Consider the following 19673-nt stretch of genomic DNA (forward strand, 5'->3'; position numbering starts at 1 on the left):
TATTGAGAACGCGAGACTTAGTATCGATGAAACAAGAGAGCGAGATTAATAAATTCCGTGCTTTGCATCCTACTTTTCAAGATCATTCCAGCTTTTATTTTAGGTTCTAGCACGTTTGTGATTTTAAAACGTTAGTAGAATACACAACATATGTAAGAAGAATAAAAAATCCCGCTACAACATCGATACAGAAAAAAGAAGCATACAAAAATGAATAAAGTTAACAAATTCAGCGTTGCGTATTCTCCATCCAGTTTTCTTATTTTCTTTTTAAGTCCTTTTTATATTTATTTTTTTAATCGTTGTGAGCGACAATCTGCCACATCGAACGTCATCTAAATCATCATATCCCAAATCTCGGCAACGGCGATATTTCGATCTTCTTCATGATTGTTGAGCCACATACTTCGTCTGGAGCGTCCAGATTCCCTGCGTCAACCTGATAAAGAAGATATATCATGCCTCCATCCATGGGTTTCTGCTGATGGAACAACGAGGACAACGGTGGAAGGCCGCTTTTGTTGCTTTCCTTTTAAAGTTAGCTTTTTGTTATCCTGTCATCTATGTTTCTATCTTGCGTCGCCAAATTTGTGAGATACGTGGACTTTTCTCAAGCAAAAATACAGCAACAGTGGCAAAAATTTTATTTAGTTGATTTAGCGGGACCCGAACGTAGTAAATCCAAGCCACTGGAGAACGCTGCAAAAGAAGGAATAAATATAAATAAGGGACTACTAACGCTAAGTAATGTCATCTCGCAACTCGTAGTCCCTTATTTATATTTATGCCTTCTTTTAGTTTAATATAAAAATATAAAATTCCTGCAGATCAGGTGGACTCGAACTCGCGTTCTTGCGATTACGAGACTGGCACTCTACGCATGTGACCGCACTGCTACGCCGCTGATAATTGTGACTGATAACTGTGAAGAGCCTTCGCTAAATAAACGCATATTAGCGCGAAGATTTCGCTTTGGATTCATTAAAGATTAACCCAAGAAGGAAAAGTCCGTTGCCAAAAATTGTCATCTCAAGAAAAGAGTAATTATCTAAAAAAACTAGTGCTAAGAAAAAATACGATCGCGTGATTTCACCGGTACTAAACTTTATATATTATATAAAAAGTAAGAACCAAATAAGACCTTACCCCTACTACGCTCACTCAGTCTAAAAATAAAACATTTTAAATTTTGCATTATATTATTTTAGGTTGTAGAAAATCAATTTAAACAGATCATTTGGAACCCGAAATTTATTACGATTCCGCAGAAGAATCCGTGCACATATCGAATAGATAGCTCGCAAAGCATATTTTTATGTATACAAAAAATTAATAATTAATATAAATTGTCCTAGATTTATAGTTGAATTCGATTTATATTATATCATTATTTATCATTTATTTATAAAGTTTTATTAAATTTACAATAAAAATTACTCTTGTCACCAATTATTTTTTGAATTTTTGTGTCACAAAATTACTGTGTATTTTACATCATACCACCTTGTTCCGCAGAATTAAGCAATCTTTTTCTGAACAGTTCGATCACAATTATAACTTTGCGATAACTCAATTTCCTATATCGAAGATATCAGAAAGATTAGAACTCTTCTTTGAATTCAAACCTGTTTTTTGAAAAATAGCACGTAGTAAAATGGGTACACAACGAAGAAGTGACGTCGATTCAAAAGTTCACACGTTCTCGTTCTAAGGTTTGTGAACAGCTGCGGTATATTCATATGTACATATATTTAGATCAAAAACTTAAGAGTAATCGAAAGTTTGGAGATGGCGCAATAAAACAGATACTAAATTGTGTGGCGCGAATACTTACGTTACGTCAAAAGAAAATGTCAAAATTATGATTATAATATCATCTTATCTATTTCATTGTAATACATATCGTTATTGTATGAAATATAATTAACATCTAGTTTTAAGGTCATAAAGAAATTATGATTTATAATATTTACCGAAGTTTCAGTGATTTTAGCTTTATATTTTAATAGATTGCAATGAAATTCTCTTATAAAATAGGCAAAGATCTAATAGTTCGGAAGAGAATTGACGTTATCCCTAGTCAAAGTTCTATAAGTTAAATTTGACAATTTTTCAATTAATTCACTGTGTATAATTCGGTAGATATTCTTTATTGAAAATAATGAATATCTCAACATTTATATGTATATAGAAAGAAATCATGTTCACAGTTGAATTCTCCCATCGCTCATCAAACAGAGAGATTGAATTAATGCTGCTAACAAAATGTAATGTCTTTTATATCACACGTGCGTGGAAAGTGGCCCATTCCGCGTCTATACCGCTTTTACTTTAAATAATATCTAAAAGTTTATTTTTTATTATAAAACGAGAACATTGTACATTTATATGTACGAGAATAATTTTACGTAAGATCAAATATATAAACGTGTTATTATTGATCTCCTTTATTATCACATTGATATTACATTATTAACATTATTATCTATTTCTTTTATTCCTATATTCCATTTGTATAAAAATATAAATCAAATAATAGTCTATCAATTTGTTTCGAATTATGTATTTTTTACTTCATAAGCGGCTGAAATCTAAGTACAATATGTGTTATAGTACTTGCTATATGCATTTATATTTATATATTTTATCGCTTTATAAAATTGTTCTCATACATACAATAAAATGTTTCGCAATGTTTTTATCTTGAAAGGTGAAGTTTTGAACGTTATCTCAATTTTGTTAAAAACAGTATAAACAGAAAGCCTAAAGGGCAAACATTACAATAGTTCTTCATTATTTCATTATTTTCAATAAGGTATCTTATACACGTATCTATATACATAATTTTAGAAACCCTTCGGTGGTGGCCTATAGACGCCGACCACAACGGCGTGATCTCTCTCATACGGTTCGAGCGTGATTTGTTCCAATGGTTTCAAATTGTCTTCAAGTAATTTTTTCACTTCTGTCGCAAACACCGCTTCAGGCTTAGCGATTGAGTCTATACAACTTGCCTGAAACAAATGGTAAATATGAATATAATTTAATGCCATGGTACACAACAAAAATTTAAGCAGTATTGCCAAATCAGTCAATCAATAACTTAAGGCATAACATAAGCGGTTGCAAATCCAAATTGTTGATTTTCTTACTGCTAACGTTTTACTGTTTAAGTTATTTATTTGCCATTGTCCTTAAAGTCAAGAGTAATTAAATTTACTGCTTTAAAATCATTATTCAATTATTAGATTGTGCTTTATAATATCCAAGCTTAAATATACACTTTGCAATTGTAGTGTAATTGCAAAGATGTTACCTTAATAGAGATGACAAAGTGTCCGCCGCTCTTGAGGAAGTTCTGCGCGTTTAACGAGACAATTCTAGCCTGATCTGGCTGTGCGACGTCCGAGAATATAGTGTCTACCATTCCTACAAGCATTCTGTACTTGTGAGGGTGTCTCGCGTCCTCGACTATAGGTATGATGTTGCTTCTCCTCTTAGCAACATCAATCAAATCTCTCCCCGTTCGATGGGAGAATTCCACGGCAAAGACAGTTCCTTGCTGTATACATGAAAATATTAGGATATTTATTGTCAATTCTATATCATTTAGATACGTTCTTATATCAGCATAGACTCTGTATGCACGTTCTTTTAAGAGTAAAGTCAAATCTTACTCACTCGAGAAAAACGTGCATGTAATATTTTTCTAGCATCACTTCGACACCAAATTCGCAGTTGCAAGCTAACTTGGCTCTAATGTATGCATTTAAATTACATTCCCAAATAGATTTCCAATAAGTACTTACTGGGCCAACTATATCAGCGACATGAGACACAGTGGTACCCGATGCTGCCCCCAGGTATAACACCTTGCTTCCAGGGGCCATGAAAATTTTATCGACGCCTCCGAGGATGGCGGCGGCTAATTTAGACCGGAATGGATTCCACACTCTGTACTCGATCTTCTCGCCTGCTGCCGATTGCTCGCCAGCTTTGTCAGACTGCACAATGCGTGCATCATTTTAATTCAAACAGATGTAAAAAAATTAAAAGAAAAAACGTTATTTCTGTATTGTAACGTCCAAGTGGTGTTTACCTCAACGCTGATTCTTTTCTCTCCATATACCGCTACCCCAGGTACCAAGCTCAAGGTCACTAACGAGTCTTCCCTCCCTCTAGCTATGAATACTCCTTCATGGCGATGCGGTTCTATTATCACGTTCTTTCCACCTTTAAAACCACCGCCGCCTCCTCCTCCTCCGCCCCTCCCACCACCCCTTCCACCTCCTCGGCCTCGGCCTCCCCCACGTGGAGAAAAACCACTGCCTCTTCCTCCACCTCTGCCGCCTCCCCGACTTTCACCGAAACTTGGTCTACCTCCACGGACACCGCCGCGACCGCCTCCAAAACCACGGCCACCTCCTCCTCCTCCTCCTCTACCTCCACCTGGTGAAAATGCTGTAATGTGAAAAGAACATTAGTGAGAAAAGAATATAGCTAATGTACTTGTAATTTTCGACACACCTATTTTTATGTGCTATATATAAGAGATTATTAATAATATTAATAATTTCTTATAAATAACGTATTTATTTATTATATAATAATATATTATTAGTGTTAGTAATATAAAAATATATATAATAAATTATTTCTGATAAGAAAGAAATAAGTTATTCGCTTCAGATTTCACAAGATAAAATTTTATTTATATGTATTTTGATGAGTGTATTTTAATATATATTTTATTATATTTTATTACATTTACAATTGTCGGGTCGTTAGGGTTAGCGAGTTAGTGCCACGCGGCCAATGAGACAAGTGTTTGTCACTTGACATAAACATATGTCTACGGTCGTCGCGAACGCTGCCGAAATCAACTATGAATCGAAGTGGCCTAGGATCAAGCCGCGATATCGGATTCCAGCCACGCACTAGAATTTCAAAACGCGTCCTTCTCCCCGTCGAGGTTAGCCTCGTCGTTAGGAAAAGACCGACACCGCGGACGGTGGCGATGATCGCGATGAAATAAAAAGTCGAAACGCTATCTGCAACCTGCATGCATCCACATTACCTGGTTTACCCATAACGAGCTACGTGCAAACGATCCGCTGTGCTCCTCCCTGCAAAATTACTTTCGACATTAACCGAGAGCACGTGTATCAAACATCGAAATTGTCGGAGAAGGAAATGCGGAGCGCGCAGACCGGCAGAGCGGCGCCCGAAGATTCCAGACATGCGCAGTGACGCAACCACGGAGGAAGAAGATGATTGAAGGGTATATACATCACATCCGACTCCGGCAAGAACCGGCCCAACAGAAAATGGCCGTGTTCAGCAGACACAACTGTTGAGTTCGTCTTATCAACAATATGCGTTGATTGGTTGGTTCTAAAAGGAAGAGCCAATCACGTTCGACTGCTACTGGCTACTCAGCGGCTTGGTCTGCTGAACGCGCCCACAGAGAAACAAATAAATATTAGAATTATTATAATAATAGGAGAAATAGGAATAACAAAGATAGAAATAAAATTAAAAATTATATTGAGAGAGAAGAGAGAAGCGTAAAAATTCGGTTGTAAATGGTTGTAAAAGACAAATCTTGAGCTTCCAGAAATTTTTCTTACTTTGCAGCCAATCGAGAGGTTAGATGTGTTTTACGACAAATGAGTGCAATGATAGGGGAAGTGAGATGAATGGGATGAATAGGATGAATGAAGAGAGAAAACAGCTTTCCTTGCATTTCATTATTCTATAATTACGCGGTAATGTTCGATGTGTCGCGTGTTCACACGAAAGAATATATGAAAATTAAAGGGACATATAACGTTTTTTCCGATAAGCTTCTGTTTGTGTGAATGCGTATTCTTCTCCTCTTGCGTTTATTTCGATTGCCGGCTCAAAAACAGCGCGATGGACATACGTAACCTAGTTTGAGGCACATTAGAGCCTTTTACTAAATATATTTCTTAATAAATATTGGACATTGAAGTGTTACACGATCTATAAATATATGTAAATGTTATACATGCGCATGTGACAGCGCAAACGACAATATGAAGTAAGTACAAGCATTCTGTCAAGTAAGATGTTTTGCTTTTGCTCAGGTATTTATTTATGAATTTATTTTTCTGTCGCAGGATAAGCGTTGACGGATTGATTGTGTATTTCCCGTATGATTATATTTATCCCGAGCAGTATGCGTACATGCTCGAGCTCAAGCGTGGCCTGGATGCCAAGGTATCGTCTATTTTCTCTTGCATTTCATTGATATCGTCTTGAATATTGAGAAACTAAATAGCTAAATTATTTGCTTCAGGGACACTGTCTCCTGGAGATGCCTTCAGGCACTGGCAAAACGATAACTTTGTTGTCACTTATTGTGGCATACATGCTGGAGCATCCGTTGGATGTGACAAAATTAATTTATTGTTCCCGGACAGTGCCGGAGATAGAAAAAGTTATAGAGGAGCTGAAGAAGCTTATAGACTATTATGAGAAAGAAACGGAAAGCAAGCCAAAAATTGTCGGTCTAGTTCTTAGTTCGCGTAAGAATATGTGCATTCATCCCGAGGTAATTTAAACTACACCGTTTGTATACTCGTAAAACAAATTTGCTGCAATTGTAGTTAATTGCATTTTTGTATATAGGTCAGTCGAGAGCGAGAAGGTAAAATTGTGGATGGCCGTTGTCACTCTCTCACCGCGTCATACGTACGAGAGAGACATAATTACGACGAATCTACTCCAATTTGTAATTTTTATGAAGGGTTTGATATGGAGGGCAAGGAACAAATTATCCCTCCCGGTATTTATTCCATCGACGATTTGAAAGAATACGGGAAAGATAGAAGCTGGTGCCCGTACTTCCTCGCGAGATTTACAGTAAGAAACTTTGTAAATCCTTTTACTCGAGTTTACGCTTATGAGTAATTTAAATAATAAGCAGATAAAGTTGACAATCAATGTTTAACACTTCCAGATCTTACATGCACAGATTGTAGTGTACAGTTATCATTATTTATTGGATCCAAAGATCGCCGAGACTGTATCCAAGGAGTTAAGCAAGAGCTCAGTAGTTATCTTTGATGAAGCTCATAACATTGGTATGAGAATTAACGTTATGTTCGGCGCTGAAATAACTTGCAGTGCAAGAAAATGAAAGTTTGTAAATTTTAGATAATGTCTGCATCGATTCCATGAGCGTTAAGATAAATAGGAAGACAATGGAGAGAAGTTCGACTAACATACAACTTTTAGAAAAAACTGTGGCTGAGTAAGTATGTCATATGTTCTTCAACGACACTACAAGTGTCAAACGTTAGCTTCAACGACACTACCTGAGTCAAACGTTAGCTTTCTGGAAAAAAGTCCTATCTTAAAGCATCTTATATATGATCTCCTTATATATGATGTATTAGAATTTCTTGTAAAAAGATTCTTATCAATTGTATTTTGATTTAGGATGAGAGAAGTCGATGTAAATAAATTGAGGGAAGAGTACGACAGATTGGTTGAGGGACTGAAGGATGCTCAATTCCAGAGAGAAACTGACGTCATCTTAGCCAACCCTATTTTACCGAATGAAATACTTGAAGGTTAAAAAAGTTGCCTTAAAAAAAAATTTTTCACGTATACGACGACTGAACAATTTTCCTTCATTAAAATTTCTCTTTGCAGAAGTTGTACCGGGTAACATAAGAAACGCCGAGCATTTCGTCAGCTTCCTGAAACGATTCGTCGAATACTTGAAAACTCGCTTACGCGTTCAACACGTCGTGCAAGAGTCACCTGCGGCGTTTTTAAGAGATATCCAAGCGAAGGTTGCTATCGAGCGGAAACCATTGCGATTTTGTGCGCAAAGATTAGCGTCCCTCTTACGCACTATGGAGATAACAGATTTAACGGATTTTTCTCCGATAATCCTTGTGACGCACCTTGCGACATTGGTCTCCACATACACGCATGGCTTCACGATTATAGTGGAACCATTCGATGACAAAACCCCGACAGTATTGAATCCGATTTTACATTTTAGCTGTCTAGATTCTTCTATCGCTATCAAGCCCATATTCGATAGATTTCAAACCGTGATAATCACTTCTGGAACATTATCCCCGTTGGATATGTATCCCAAAATTTTAAACTTTCATCCAGTCATAATGTCATCGTTTACAATGACATTGGCTAGGCCGTGTCTTTTACCTATGGTAAGTTAAAAAAGAAAAGATAAATAGTCTAGATGTGTTTTATCAATACTTCATCTATTTATGCCTTTCCAATATCAGATCGTTGCCAAAGGTAACGATCAAGTTACCATTTCGTCGAAATACGAGACACGAGAGGACGTTGCTGTTATAAGAAACTACGGTCAATTGTTGGTCGAATTCTCTGCGACAGTGCCTGACGGCTTAGTCTGCTTTTTTACATCATATTTATATATGGAGTCCGTAGTGGCCGCTTGGTACGTACATACATATTTCATGAAATATATTGCATTGAAATTTTATAATAATTTATAAATATGCATTTTTAATGTCACAGGTACGATCAAGGAGTCGTGGATCAACTTCAGAGACATAAATTATTATTCATCGAAACGCAGGATTCGGCGGAAACCAGTCTAGCTCTGATCAATTATATAAAAGCTTGCGAGAACGGTAGAGGAGCCGTTCTACTCTCGGTAGCTCGCGGAAAGGTGTCCGAAGGTGTCGACTTTGATCATCATTTGGGCAGAGCCGTGCTGATGTTCGGCATACCTTACGTGTACACACAGTCACGTATCTTGAAGGCGCGTTTAGAGTATCTCAGAGATCAGTTTCAGGTAAGTCCAGTGTAACATTAAAATCGCCATTGAACGCTTCTGTATACTTGAACAATATATATATGCTTATGTCTTTTCAGATCCGAGAGAATGATTTCTTAACTTTCGACGCCATGAGACATGCCGCACAGTGCGTAGGACGTGCGATCAGAGGGAAAACGGATTATGGTATCATGGTGTTTGCAGATAAGGTAAATCTCTTTGGAGAACAATCTGTCGTATGTTCCTCACAATAATATTTCTGAATTTTGTACTAACAAACTTTTTTTTCATGTCTACGCTACCGCAGAGATTTTCAAGAATAGATAAACGAAGCAAACTACCAAAATGGATACAGGAACATTTGACTGATAACTTATGCAACTTGTCAACCGAAGAAGCTATACAGGTAACGTTAATTTTTCTTTTTGTAGCAGGTGCGATTAGTGATTACGATTCTGCGATTTGTCCAATAATATTTATTTACAATTTTTCAGATCAGTAAAAGATGGTTACGACAAATGGCACAGCCATTTACGCGCGAGGACCAGCTTGGATTGTCATTATTGACGAGAGAACAACTTGAGAAAGAAGAGGCTGCCAAGATCGAACAAAAAGCTCAGCAAAATTGATAGCGCGACATTGGCACTAGGCCGAGCAGTCCGTTTTACTTAGGCAGAGTAATCTGTGCCATTTACAGAAAATATATTTCATATGCTGCTTGTACAAAGGCCTTCATAATTTGTACTTTTGATCGCATCTGTATTGTACAAGGAATGTAAAATATAAGATATACTTTTTTCCAATAGTGGCAAGTATTTATCTCATTGACTTAAGCTTACGTTATCAGGTTAGCACGGTTCTCACAATCTCAGCAAGGTTCATTAAGAACATGCGATGCAATTAAAAAAATTTTAATAACAAAGTATCATAGAGCGGACTTTAACAGCGTAGAAAATACAGTCATATCTATAGATATAATTTATTCGATATCACCACCTCACAAGAACTTGATCGCCGTCCTGTATTGAATAGTAACTAAGTTCTTGTAGCGGTTTGTCCAACGAGATTTCATCGTTCGATAGCTGAAATGTTAAAATAATAGCATTTATTCATCGATTAATAAGTATATACGGGATGATTCAGAAGAACCTTTTGTCGTTAAACTACATATTCCTGATTAAATTGATTGTAAAAAGTTGTTCTGAATCATCTCGTGTACATTTTTTATATAGTCTAACATTAAACTTACATTCCGTTGAATAAACGAAAGAGCCGGAATCTTTCCACCGGTTTTAAAAAGCCTTTGAACAAGCCCAATCATTTTTTGAACTTCCATATCTTTAAGTAACTTCCTTTTAATCCCTCTAGACTGACATGGATCGTCCGGACATACAAATTCCACCGTTATCACATTGGAAACCATTTCTACTTTCGGTTTAGCCGAAGGAATATCCGCAATTCCATATTCTGAAAGTGTAAAATATTTTCTTTTATTTTTCAAGAAACTATGTTTTATTTTGCATTTAAAGTATTCTTTACTGTAAGAAATTTAAAGTTCATACATACTACTGACTAAAATAGGATATCGCGGATGTTCATTTATAAATGACGTTCGCTTTTCTGAATTACTTTCGGTTTCTAGCCACACTGGTAAAAACAACTTCAAGTAATCATGCTCTGCGCCTCTCCTTTCATTATGAGGTATCTCTGTACCATTTAAGATCTTTAATTTCGCTATCTTTGCGATTATCAATTGTCGAGCAGTCTCTACAGTTTCGTTCTTCAAAATGGGATTTTCTCTGAATTTCAAGTCTTCTAGATTTGATAGTTTATCCAATTCGCTAATCGATTGCCACTAAAATTTTATGTCAAATGGTTTAGTTAAAAATTTTGATATAAAATTTTAACTGCATCAATACTATCTACGAAAAAACCTAACTTATTACCTCTGATATGTGGTTTTCCGAAATATGTAGATGACGTAGCATTGGAAACAAAGCAGTCTTATCTGTTGATGTTGAAGATGGAAATCTAATTCTATCTATTTTATTTAAATTCAAATTAAGATATTCTAAGCTGTAAAAAAAGATTTTTTTAAGTATTATATGAAATATAAATTTTCTGTTTCTTTTTACCGAATAAAGGAAATAGGTAATAAAGAGAAAAAAAAAGGAAGATGATTGGATATTTCGTAATGCAACTTACCACGGAAGGGAACCTAGTTTAAGTATCTCATCCCAACTTGATATTAGATTTCCTTCGAGTATTAATGTAATTATTCTCATTAAATTAGTATTTGCCGTTATGTCTTCTATGGTTGTGACAATATTAAAAGAGACTGAAAGTTCTTCGATCGACGGAAACATGGATATACATTGCCGAATATCAGACCAGTTGTAATTCATTCTAGCTATAGTTAAATGCTTAACAGTTGGAAACGAATCTTTTAACGCTGCCACATCTTCTATAGGCAAATGGTTCTCACTGTGTAAACAAAAAAGACGAATTCTCCTATAGTTGCAGCTCATGTGTATTATCGATAAGTATATTTCTAACATTGTTTAATATTGTCTAATATTCTGGGCAAGTTTAAAAAATACCGTCAATATGAAGAAGTTCGGTTCTCACCTGACGTTAAGACGCATCAGAAAACGAAGCTGGGAACAGATGTCTGCTACAATTTTCCACGAATTTATTAAATTTCTAGATAAATCCAATTCCTCCAAATTAGGACACAGTTCTTTCAATTCCCATGGCTCTCCCGCATTGGATACACATTGCTCCCTCAGCCACACTATCTTTAGCTCGTCAAACTTGCTCTGTTTCTTATTCACTTTGGAGAAGCCGACAAATTCCAAAAACGGTGCATTGATTTCTTTCCTTAAGCTCGACACCTCGTCCCTGTCTACGCCCGCTAATTCATCGTCGATTAGCCCATAGCGCATTTTGATGGCCTGCGAGCAAGATATCCCAAACTTGGCTTTGCCCGGTCGTATAAAAGAGCCTGATGTGGAATGTCTGTTGAAAGTTATACGCAGAGTTACAGATCACTGCTGTCATGCTTATTGCAAAACAACCGTCTCACGTGTTTTTACCTGGCTTGAAAATACTCTACGCCTTCGTACGTGCCATTGTGTTTGCCACGAGTCGAATCGTCCCAGTCTACGCCCAACCACTCTCCCTTGGTGTTCCCAACGGGTCCGACGTATTTCAACGTACCTCGATAACCGTCGCACTCGATACGGCTTGGGATCTCATACTTTCTATCCTCTACCATACCTGAAAAGATCAGAGTGTGACAAATCATCCTGTGGCAAAGAGACACGAGGGAATATAGTCCTTAAATCCAGACGAGTATAACACAGGCTTGATAAACTAATCGCAACACGTGAAGACTTTTATAGAATTTAATACACAAGAATTTTATGTAAGGAAACGTACCTATCGGGGGATACAGATCGCTTCAGATTGCGGCTGACAGCGTAACCTCCAAATCAGAAATGCACATTGAGAAAATATGGGAGAGGCGGGGGATCGCGATATCGCCGTGTGCGAGAAACGTCTGGGAGTATCGCGGAAAGTAAAACGAAAACGTTAGGAAACGAAATCACATACGCGGTGACTCGCTGCCTCTCTATTTTGTGTTCCGCGAGAGCTTCGCTGTAGAAGGCATTCCTGTATTTCCTGTTGGGCACCCACACGACCGCACACCTGCACCCGCCTGCGCCTGTGTGATGTGTCACGTATATAGGTACGTTCATACACGTGTACACACATACATGTATCTGAATATATATGCATACGTAAGAACGTATGAAATATACATGAGTTTGCAACGCGCGTGTAACTTGAATAAAAAATTCCATTTTCAAAAGAAATACTCTTGCTTCTTTTTATAACGCAAAAACGTCTGTCTCTTTGGATGAATATCCAAAGAATAGAATGGATGAATATCTTAATCAAATAATTTATTATAAAGACATATGTCGTGCAGTAAAAAAATATCGACTGTTTGGAAACGGAAAATAAATATCCCAATCAAATAACTTATTATAAAGATATATGTCGTGCAGTAAAAAAAAATATCGACTGTTTGGAAACGGAAAATAAATATTTTGATTTTATTAGTCGAGAATTCTGTAAACATTACATACTCTTGATACTCTACACATATAACGTAATGTAATAATATAAAAAAAATGTACAATCGTGTGCTAGAAGATATATAGTGCGCATAAATACGTATCATTTTCACTCGCGTTTAACTTATATAGTGGTTCTGGTTTCTCACATCTATATAATCTAAGTTCATATAATATATATATATATATACCAAGTTTGATAATCTCTGATCGTTTGTTACATAGTAGAACATTACATCCAATACATTGAATTACACTGAATTTAAGGACTTATTGCTCCAGCGCAAGATATATATTAAGCACCTAACATGTAATTGGCAATGTTAGCACCATGCAGGATTTCGATCCAGTAACCATCGGGGTCTTTAATAAAAGCTATGCCCTTCATTTTGCCGTCATTTGGTTTCTTCACGAATTCCACACCGTACATCTCGAACCTTTGGCAGGCTTTGTCGACGTCAGGTACTGCTATTCCAATGTGACCTGTATTTCAGGAAAGAGAAGATAAATAATTACTTGTAGAATTATAAAAAATGTTTCGTCTCTATTTATATCTTACAATTAGTATTATTTACAATTTAGATAATAATTTTAAGAATAATTAATGCATTTGACAAATTTCTTACCAAATCCTTTGGGATCTGCATTTCCATTGTAATATTTTACATCGGGATCTGTTTCTGTTCCCCAATTGCTAAAATATGCGTTTATTTTCTGTGTAAAAATACATGAACTCTCACGTATTTTCTCGCAGGGTGTCTCAAAAAAACTATTCATATATTTTAAAACTTACTGCGTTAACTCTATGGTCGCTTTTTTACGGAATGTCCATTCAATACTTTCTCTACGATCGAGTGGGATTTCCTTCTGGTCCTCGTATCCAAGGAAATACAGGGAGAATTGCATTTCTGGAAAGTCGAGCTTTTGCAGCAAGGTCATTCCGAGGACTTCGGTATAAAAGGGCAAGGATTTTCTTGGGTCCTTTATACGGTACATCGTCTGCTGCATTATAAACCCATTTGTTGAGGGATCTGGTGTTTTGCAAAGCTTACGAACTTCGCTGTTGCTCAAACCCAACGGCTCACCCATCTGCAATTTAAGACATATCATTATTCGCCTAGAATAATTTTGGCTAAACTCTGATTAATTTAAACGACGAATTGCTTATAGTAAAATGTTTTACCATACAACTTATTATACCCTTTCTAATCTCTTTTTACATACAAACAACAGAAATAATTTTATCCATGCTAATAAAATATTGTAGATATTACTGGACACAAAGTAATAAACGATTAAATTAATTAGAATTTAAATCACTTTCGTTACAAGAGAAGGTATCTCTTTAATTTAATTTGTATAATTTCTTGAGTATCCCATACAGCACAGATTGTTGCAGAAAGCTTCCAGAAAGGTTCCAAATCATTTGAAACCTTTCTGAAAGCTTTCTGCAACATTCTGTGCTATATGGGTACCTATGTTATTATTTTAGTTTCTTATATTACTTAGCCAAAAGATATATAATTATAAGTATATTAGTTAATTAGTATATGGAGGGATAAAAACCACTGTGGTTTTTACCCCTCCATATATACAGGGGGTGTTGCACATGTCACCCGCTGTCATGTAATTATTATTTCTAATCAGTACAGGAATCGGAAGTCGGCCTTACCGCAAGGCCAGAAACGATAAGGCAGAAGTAATCCGCAAAATTTCAAGCTGATAAAACTCATATTATAATTCGCGAAACAATTCTGCTACATCATACATTGTATTTGTTTCCAAACAGCGCCACAATTCTTGTTACATTAAAATATCGAATCACAGCAGAAAAATTGTGCGTACTTCTCCACTTTTTAACACTTTTATGATCACTATGCCCACAATAAAGTTCAAAGTTTGAACCATTTAATTTGACACTTGTGATGGTTTATCTCTTTTTGCTTGGGAAATGTTTCATGCATTTTTGTACGTGTAAAAAGTATGACAGTATAATTTTCGGCATTATAACGACTTTATACAATCTAAACTATAACTATACAGAGTTAGATACATTATACCTTTTTATTCGTGTGTGTTTATTTGTAAGAGAGAAAATTACACTGTCACATCACGTAGGTTCTATTGTTAACAGCGCATTGTTTCACATATATATCTGTATCGCGTAGGCGATACAGACACTCGGGCTGCTTTTGTCACTCGACGTTTTAAGGATTTATCGACTGCGATTATTTCCGGGCCGAAGAGTTTACAGATAAAACCATCACCGCCATTCAAGGACGCGCCTATTCCCGGCATCAATATATTCGCTCACCGCCATATGGCAATTCGAATAGGCTGTAAGAATCGTAGGCAATTGTCAGCGATACATATCGATCGCGTGTCCAACTCGGCGATCCATCCTAGACGCGCAGCATCCGGGATCACAGCGTAGAACCTGCATTCTCGATCGTTCCTCGGAGACCTGCTGTGCGAAGTGCGAAGTAGTTTCTCGCGGAGAGCACACGATCGCACGAGATTACACGGGCTGCGATTATCGCGTCGTCACGGTTCGTCGACGGTCCTTCGCCACGCAGACAACAAATTTAATTCCAGTACCCTTACCTCTTCCTCGAAAGACGCCAGAGTAAATGTAACGCCGTACGAACGAGAAAAAAATTTCACGCGAGCAAACGCGAGATGAGAGCTTCGTACACGGACGCTTAATGTCGGCAACTATCTATATATAGCATGCGCATGATGCGCATACGCTCGGCGTCATAAAATGTCTTCCGCATGAGGTTACACCAATTTTGGGCGTATGTAACACTAAGCATGCGCATCGTACCTAGGATATTGACGCGTCGTAACTGTGATCACAATCGAGGAAACGGTTTTGTCTTCTATCGCGAAGCACGGCTTCAAAGTGACAGCTTCGCACGTTGCAATTAAAAAATTAATTAAGGTTATGTGCGATTAAAAACGAAAGCGCATTTACCTAGCGTCAGTAAACTATCGATTGTCAGTAGATTATCGACTGGTCGATAAATCGAGATAAATCTTGCAATGTCAATAATCGCTTTTGGGTGTATTTAATTTTTCCTAATTTTTCGTAATTAGAGTAAAATGTGATGAAAACTAGTGCGACCTCCTTGCCGATTATGTTCTCCTGATACTTTATCAATTTTCGTTATTTCTGTCTTAAAATCTTTAAACTCTTAAAATTCTCGAAATTGTAATACTTGGAATTCAAATTTAATTTTCAATTTTAGTTTAGCGTGCGGGGAAAGGCAGAGAAGCATATATATATTTACAGGACAGATAACCGGTATGTTTTGCATTATTAAAATACAGATTTGATTATATTTTTGTAAATTACAAAATATATATTATTAATGACTATACACGCTTAAATTATTGATTACTTTCTCTTTCGTTGGTTTACAGGCTAATTATCAATTACTACGCGTAAGCACGTGACGCGACGCGACGCGTCCCGTGAAAAGTGGAGTAGTAGCTCTTCCGCTGAAGCACCGAACACGGCGATTGTGACGCCGCTGCTTCGTTTTACCCTTATCTGTCAGAAGTGACAAATCCAAGACCCCGGATCGAGACAGTCGATCGTCAGACGTATAGGTAGCTCCCGCGAGATTCGGGCGACGCAATGGCGCACTGGTTTCACCGCAACGTGCTGAAAGCGACGTACGCAAATCAGAATTTCGAGTTGAAAATCTCTAATCCTACGGACGCCACCAGGAAGCTTTGCAGGTTAACAGATTTCTGATATAAATCACATACTGCGCATTTCACGGTCACCACTTGATGATTTTTTTAATTAGTTATCGGAAGCTGTGATATCTGATAACTCTGCAATGCGAATATATATAATTATCAGAACCCACTGACATTTGCATTGTAATACATTAATTATGCTGGCTATTGGATTGTCAGTTTCGCATTTCTTTCTTACACCTAAGATTCTGCTTTTCTCTTCGAAAAAATACAAGTTCCAATATTGTCAAGAGACATTTGTGTTTTCAGTGACATAAAGCTGTCAAGAGCCAGGCTTCTCGACCTGCTCAGAAATCCAAACAATACCAGCGATTCGATAGAGCCTGCGTTTCTCAGTTACCTAAGTTTGTTGTATGGATTTCTATGGGAAATCAACCCGTCCGAGGAAGAAGCGCAGCATGTCGGCAGACCTAATCCCAGCAAGCTCAGAAATGTTCTCGTGTTCAAATGGACGCACACGTTGCTTGGCTGTGGCACATTGTAATCAATTATAAAAAGAATCTTTATATAAGAAGTAATTCTGAGACGGTCTCTGAAAGATTTCATTAAAAATTTTTTGTTAAAGTTCTAGCGCTGACTCGGTTTACGAAGCAGCTAACATGAGCGTCAATGTAGGCCTTTGGTTTATGAAGCATGCGGCGATGATTGCTGCAAAAGATGAGTAAGTATGAATTGAACAAAAACGTTTTAAAATAATCCTCAATATGCATTAACTAATTATAATATACGTATCATAATTATAGCATAACAATGGACGAAGCTAAGGAAGTGCACAGTATGCTAAGACGGGCCGCCGGAATATTTACTTTTGTGCAGACCGAATTTTTGCCACAGTTGGCTAATCCACCGCCTTTGGGAAGTGACTTGGACCCTCGTGTACTAAATGCATATGTTAATCAATGCACAGCGGAAGCGCAAGAAGGTTGTACTCACGCGAGAATGTGATTTCAACGAGTTTAATTGTGCTTACATACCTCTTCGTCATTTTTTTTTACAGTGACAGTGGCTAGAGCGGTAGAACTGAAACACAATTCTAGCTTGATATCAGCTTTAGCCAATGAGACTAGTAAGTTGTTTCTGGACGCCGCCAATACTCTTCGTCCATTCAAACCAGAAATATCTGCTCAATGGATAAAATATCTGGAGCTTAAAGCAGCATTTTATCAATCTTACGTAAGTTCACAAGTTTGTAAAGATCGATATTACAATTGGTTACAAATGCGAGCGAGAATTTTGTTAGCTTACGCTCCAATTTCTCCAGGCTTATAATTATTGCGGTGAAAACTTGTTGGCAATGGATAAATGCGGCGAAGCGATACGAGCGATGCAGGAAAGCGATTTGTGTTTAAAGAAGGCGAAAGCGCTCTGTCAGGAATATGGGAAAACGAACGGGCCTGCGCCTCGCGTTAAACCGGATCAACACGCCGTGTTTAAACGCTTGGCGCCTATAGTGAAGCTTACTCTCGATAAGTGTAATCGAGAAAACGGTTTGATGTAATTATCTCGTTTGAATTTATTATTATCTTAACGTGGCGCATCAATTTTAAAATGTATGACGTTTAAACGGTGCATTAATCCGGGTTTAAATTATTAGATACCATCATACAGTACCGGGAGAAATTCCAGTCTTAGATACCAAGGCTACTTACGGCTTGGTCAGTCCGATCGACTTTCAAATGCCGTCACCAAATCATATCTGGAATTTGGGCACATACAGCGTACTAGCTGGGGTAGCGGCGGCGAAAGCGGGAAAGGAGCACAATTTGCCGCCGGTTAAAGAAGAGGCGATTCATCAAAGCAGCAAGGAGCCAAAAAACGCAAGCGGTTGTACGCTACAATAAGGCTCTCTACGTGCAACGATATAGGCCGTTTGTAAATGCTTTCTTTTTTCGTCACAGTGATATTAATTTTAATTGCGATAGACATGTGTGGACGGCGTTCGGAGTTAGACATACGTGTGTCACGCGCACACAAGTACAAATCCCGTTGTATGGAACGTAAAGTATTAACTATTAGATTAAAAAAGAGAAATACAGAGTAATTATCTATTATTACGAAAACGCATTTCACTGACAATGAGTATTAAATACCGCGTCACGCAACGGATAGATAAATGACTGCAAAAGAGAGATTAATCTAACCGATTCTAACGTATCAGTGTACATCTGCATCGTTCTACACATGTCCGAATCCTTTTAGCGGGCGACTTTTACGTTTGCGAAATAACATATGTGATGCGATTCGTAATTTGCTTTTATCGTACGTAATCAATACTATGGCTACTATTGTAGATACAAGTGATTCCTTGCTCAAGGCAAAGAATTGTTGATGTCGCAGACATTACTTTAATCGCTTTGTTCGACCTAGTCAATGCTTTAGAGTGAAACTAAATTTTTTAATCGGTAATGCGAGGGAGAAAATGCTCGCAAGCAATGTGCATATAATGCACATTACCAGTATGCATATATTATAACAAAGAGACGTATGCAATCTTTTTCTACATATTTTTTATAAGCTATAGGTTTAAATCCAGAATGTTCAATTCAGATTATAAAGATATTATATATATATATAAACAAAGTGTCTCAAAAACAAATGTTAAACTAATGCCAAGCATTAGTTATTGGTAAATGATAGCAATTATCTCTGTTAATAATTATTATTTGTGATATGTAAAGCATTTTTATATATATATGTATACATGACCAGTGCGTTAACTATTGAAATTAAAAACTTACAGGTCGCCGCACTTGATATTGGCTTTCGGAAATTATTTATGTATACACGCGATAAGAAATTTTGTTAGCTGTTAAATATTTAAGAAAATAATTTTTGTGTGCAATATATTATCAATGAAATCAATGTAGCAATATCTTATCTATATAACATAGATTAATAAAGAGTATTAAATATATCACAGTCTGTAAGGATCATATTTGACATTCAAACAT

At 36.9% G+C, this 19673-nt stretch overlaps 4 protein-coding genes across 6 annotated transcripts; 2 read left to right on the forward strand and 2 right to left on the reverse strand.

The window, feature by feature from the left end:
• Positions 1-2787: 2787 nt before the first annotated feature.
• Positions 2788-5225, reverse strand: LOC112467466 (rRNA 2'-O-methyltransferase fibrillarin-like). Its single transcript, XM_025036102.1, has 5 exons — positions 5078-5225; positions 4100-4461; positions 3810-4004; positions 3317-3562; positions 2788-3014 (listed from the first exon to the last, which is right to left on the reverse strand). The coding sequence occupies exons 1-5, from the start codon at positions 5088-5090 to the stop codon at positions 2847-2849; spliced, it is 984 nt and encodes a 327-aa protein (XP_024891870.1). The 5' UTR covers positions 5091-5225; the 3' UTR covers positions 2788-2846.
• Positions 5226-5518: 293 nt separating this feature from the next.
• Positions 5519-9614, forward strand: LOC112467462 (general transcription and DNA repair factor IIH helicase subunit XPD-like). Its single transcript, XM_025036096.1, has 13 exons — positions 5519-6064; positions 6144-6243; positions 6323-6577; positions 6655-6888; positions 6986-7109; positions 7183-7279; positions 7468-7601; positions 7684-8213; positions 8292-8467; positions 8548-8827; positions 8908-9018; positions 9117-9215; positions 9304-9614. The coding sequence occupies exons 1-13, from the start codon at positions 6060-6062 to the stop codon at positions 9436-9438; spliced, it is 2280 nt and encodes a 759-aa protein (XP_024891864.1). The 5' UTR covers positions 5519-6059; the 3' UTR covers positions 9439-9614.
• Positions 9615-9704: 90 nt separating this feature from the next.
• LOC112467465 (lactoylglutathione lyase-like) lies at positions 9705-15874 on the reverse strand. Of its 3 annotated transcripts, XM_025036100.1 has the most exons (11): positions 15266-15548; positions 13745-14040; positions 13578-13645; positions 13255-13434; positions 11905-12088; positions 11438-11827; positions 11015-11293; positions 10756-10885; positions 10376-10664; positions 10059-10276; positions 9705-9891 (listed from the first exon to the last, which is right to left on the reverse strand). In XM_025036100.1, the coding sequence occupies exons 1-11, from the start codon at positions 15269-15271 to the stop codon at positions 9799-9801; spliced, it is 2133 nt and encodes a 710-aa protein (XP_024891868.1). In that variant the 5' UTR covers positions 15272-15548; the 3' UTR covers positions 9705-9798. The 3 variants fall into 3 exon arrangements, with proteins under 3 accessions (XP_024891868.1, XP_024891867.1, XP_024891866.1); XM_025036099.1 differs by lacking the exons at positions 9705-9891; positions 10059-10276; positions 10376-10664; ... (3 more) ...; positions 11905-12088; positions 15266-15548 and adding an exon at positions 15779-15874 and having other exon boundaries at positions 12902-13434; XM_025036098.1 differs by lacking the exons at positions 9705-9891; positions 10059-10276; positions 10376-10664; ... (3 more) ...; positions 11905-12088; positions 15266-15548 and adding an exon at positions 15556-15659 and having other exon boundaries at positions 12902-13434.
• On the forward strand, positions 15662-19636 carry LOC112467463 (BRO1 domain-containing protein BROX-like). The gene is made up of 9 exons (XM_025036097.1): positions 15662-15749; positions 16203-16258; positions 16378-16698; positions 16972-17202; positions 17288-17383; positions 17466-17644; positions 17720-17895; positions 17984-18216; positions 18317-19636. Exons 3-9 carry the CDS (start codon positions 16595-16597, stop codon positions 18561-18563), a joined length of 1266 nt encoding a protein of 421 aa, XP_024891865.1. The 5' UTR covers positions 15662-15749; positions 16203-16258; positions 16378-16594; the 3' UTR covers positions 18564-19636.
• Positions 19637-19673: the final 37 nt, after the last annotated feature.

Source organism: Temnothorax curvispinosus, unplaced genomic scaffold (genome assembly GCF_003070985.1).
Source record: "Temnothorax curvispinosus isolate PA1 unplaced genomic scaffold, ASM307098v1 QBEX01017394.1, whole genome shotgun sequence".
Classification (NCBI taxonomy): Eukaryota; Metazoa; Arthropoda; class Insecta; order Hymenoptera; family Formicidae; genus Temnothorax; species Temnothorax curvispinosus.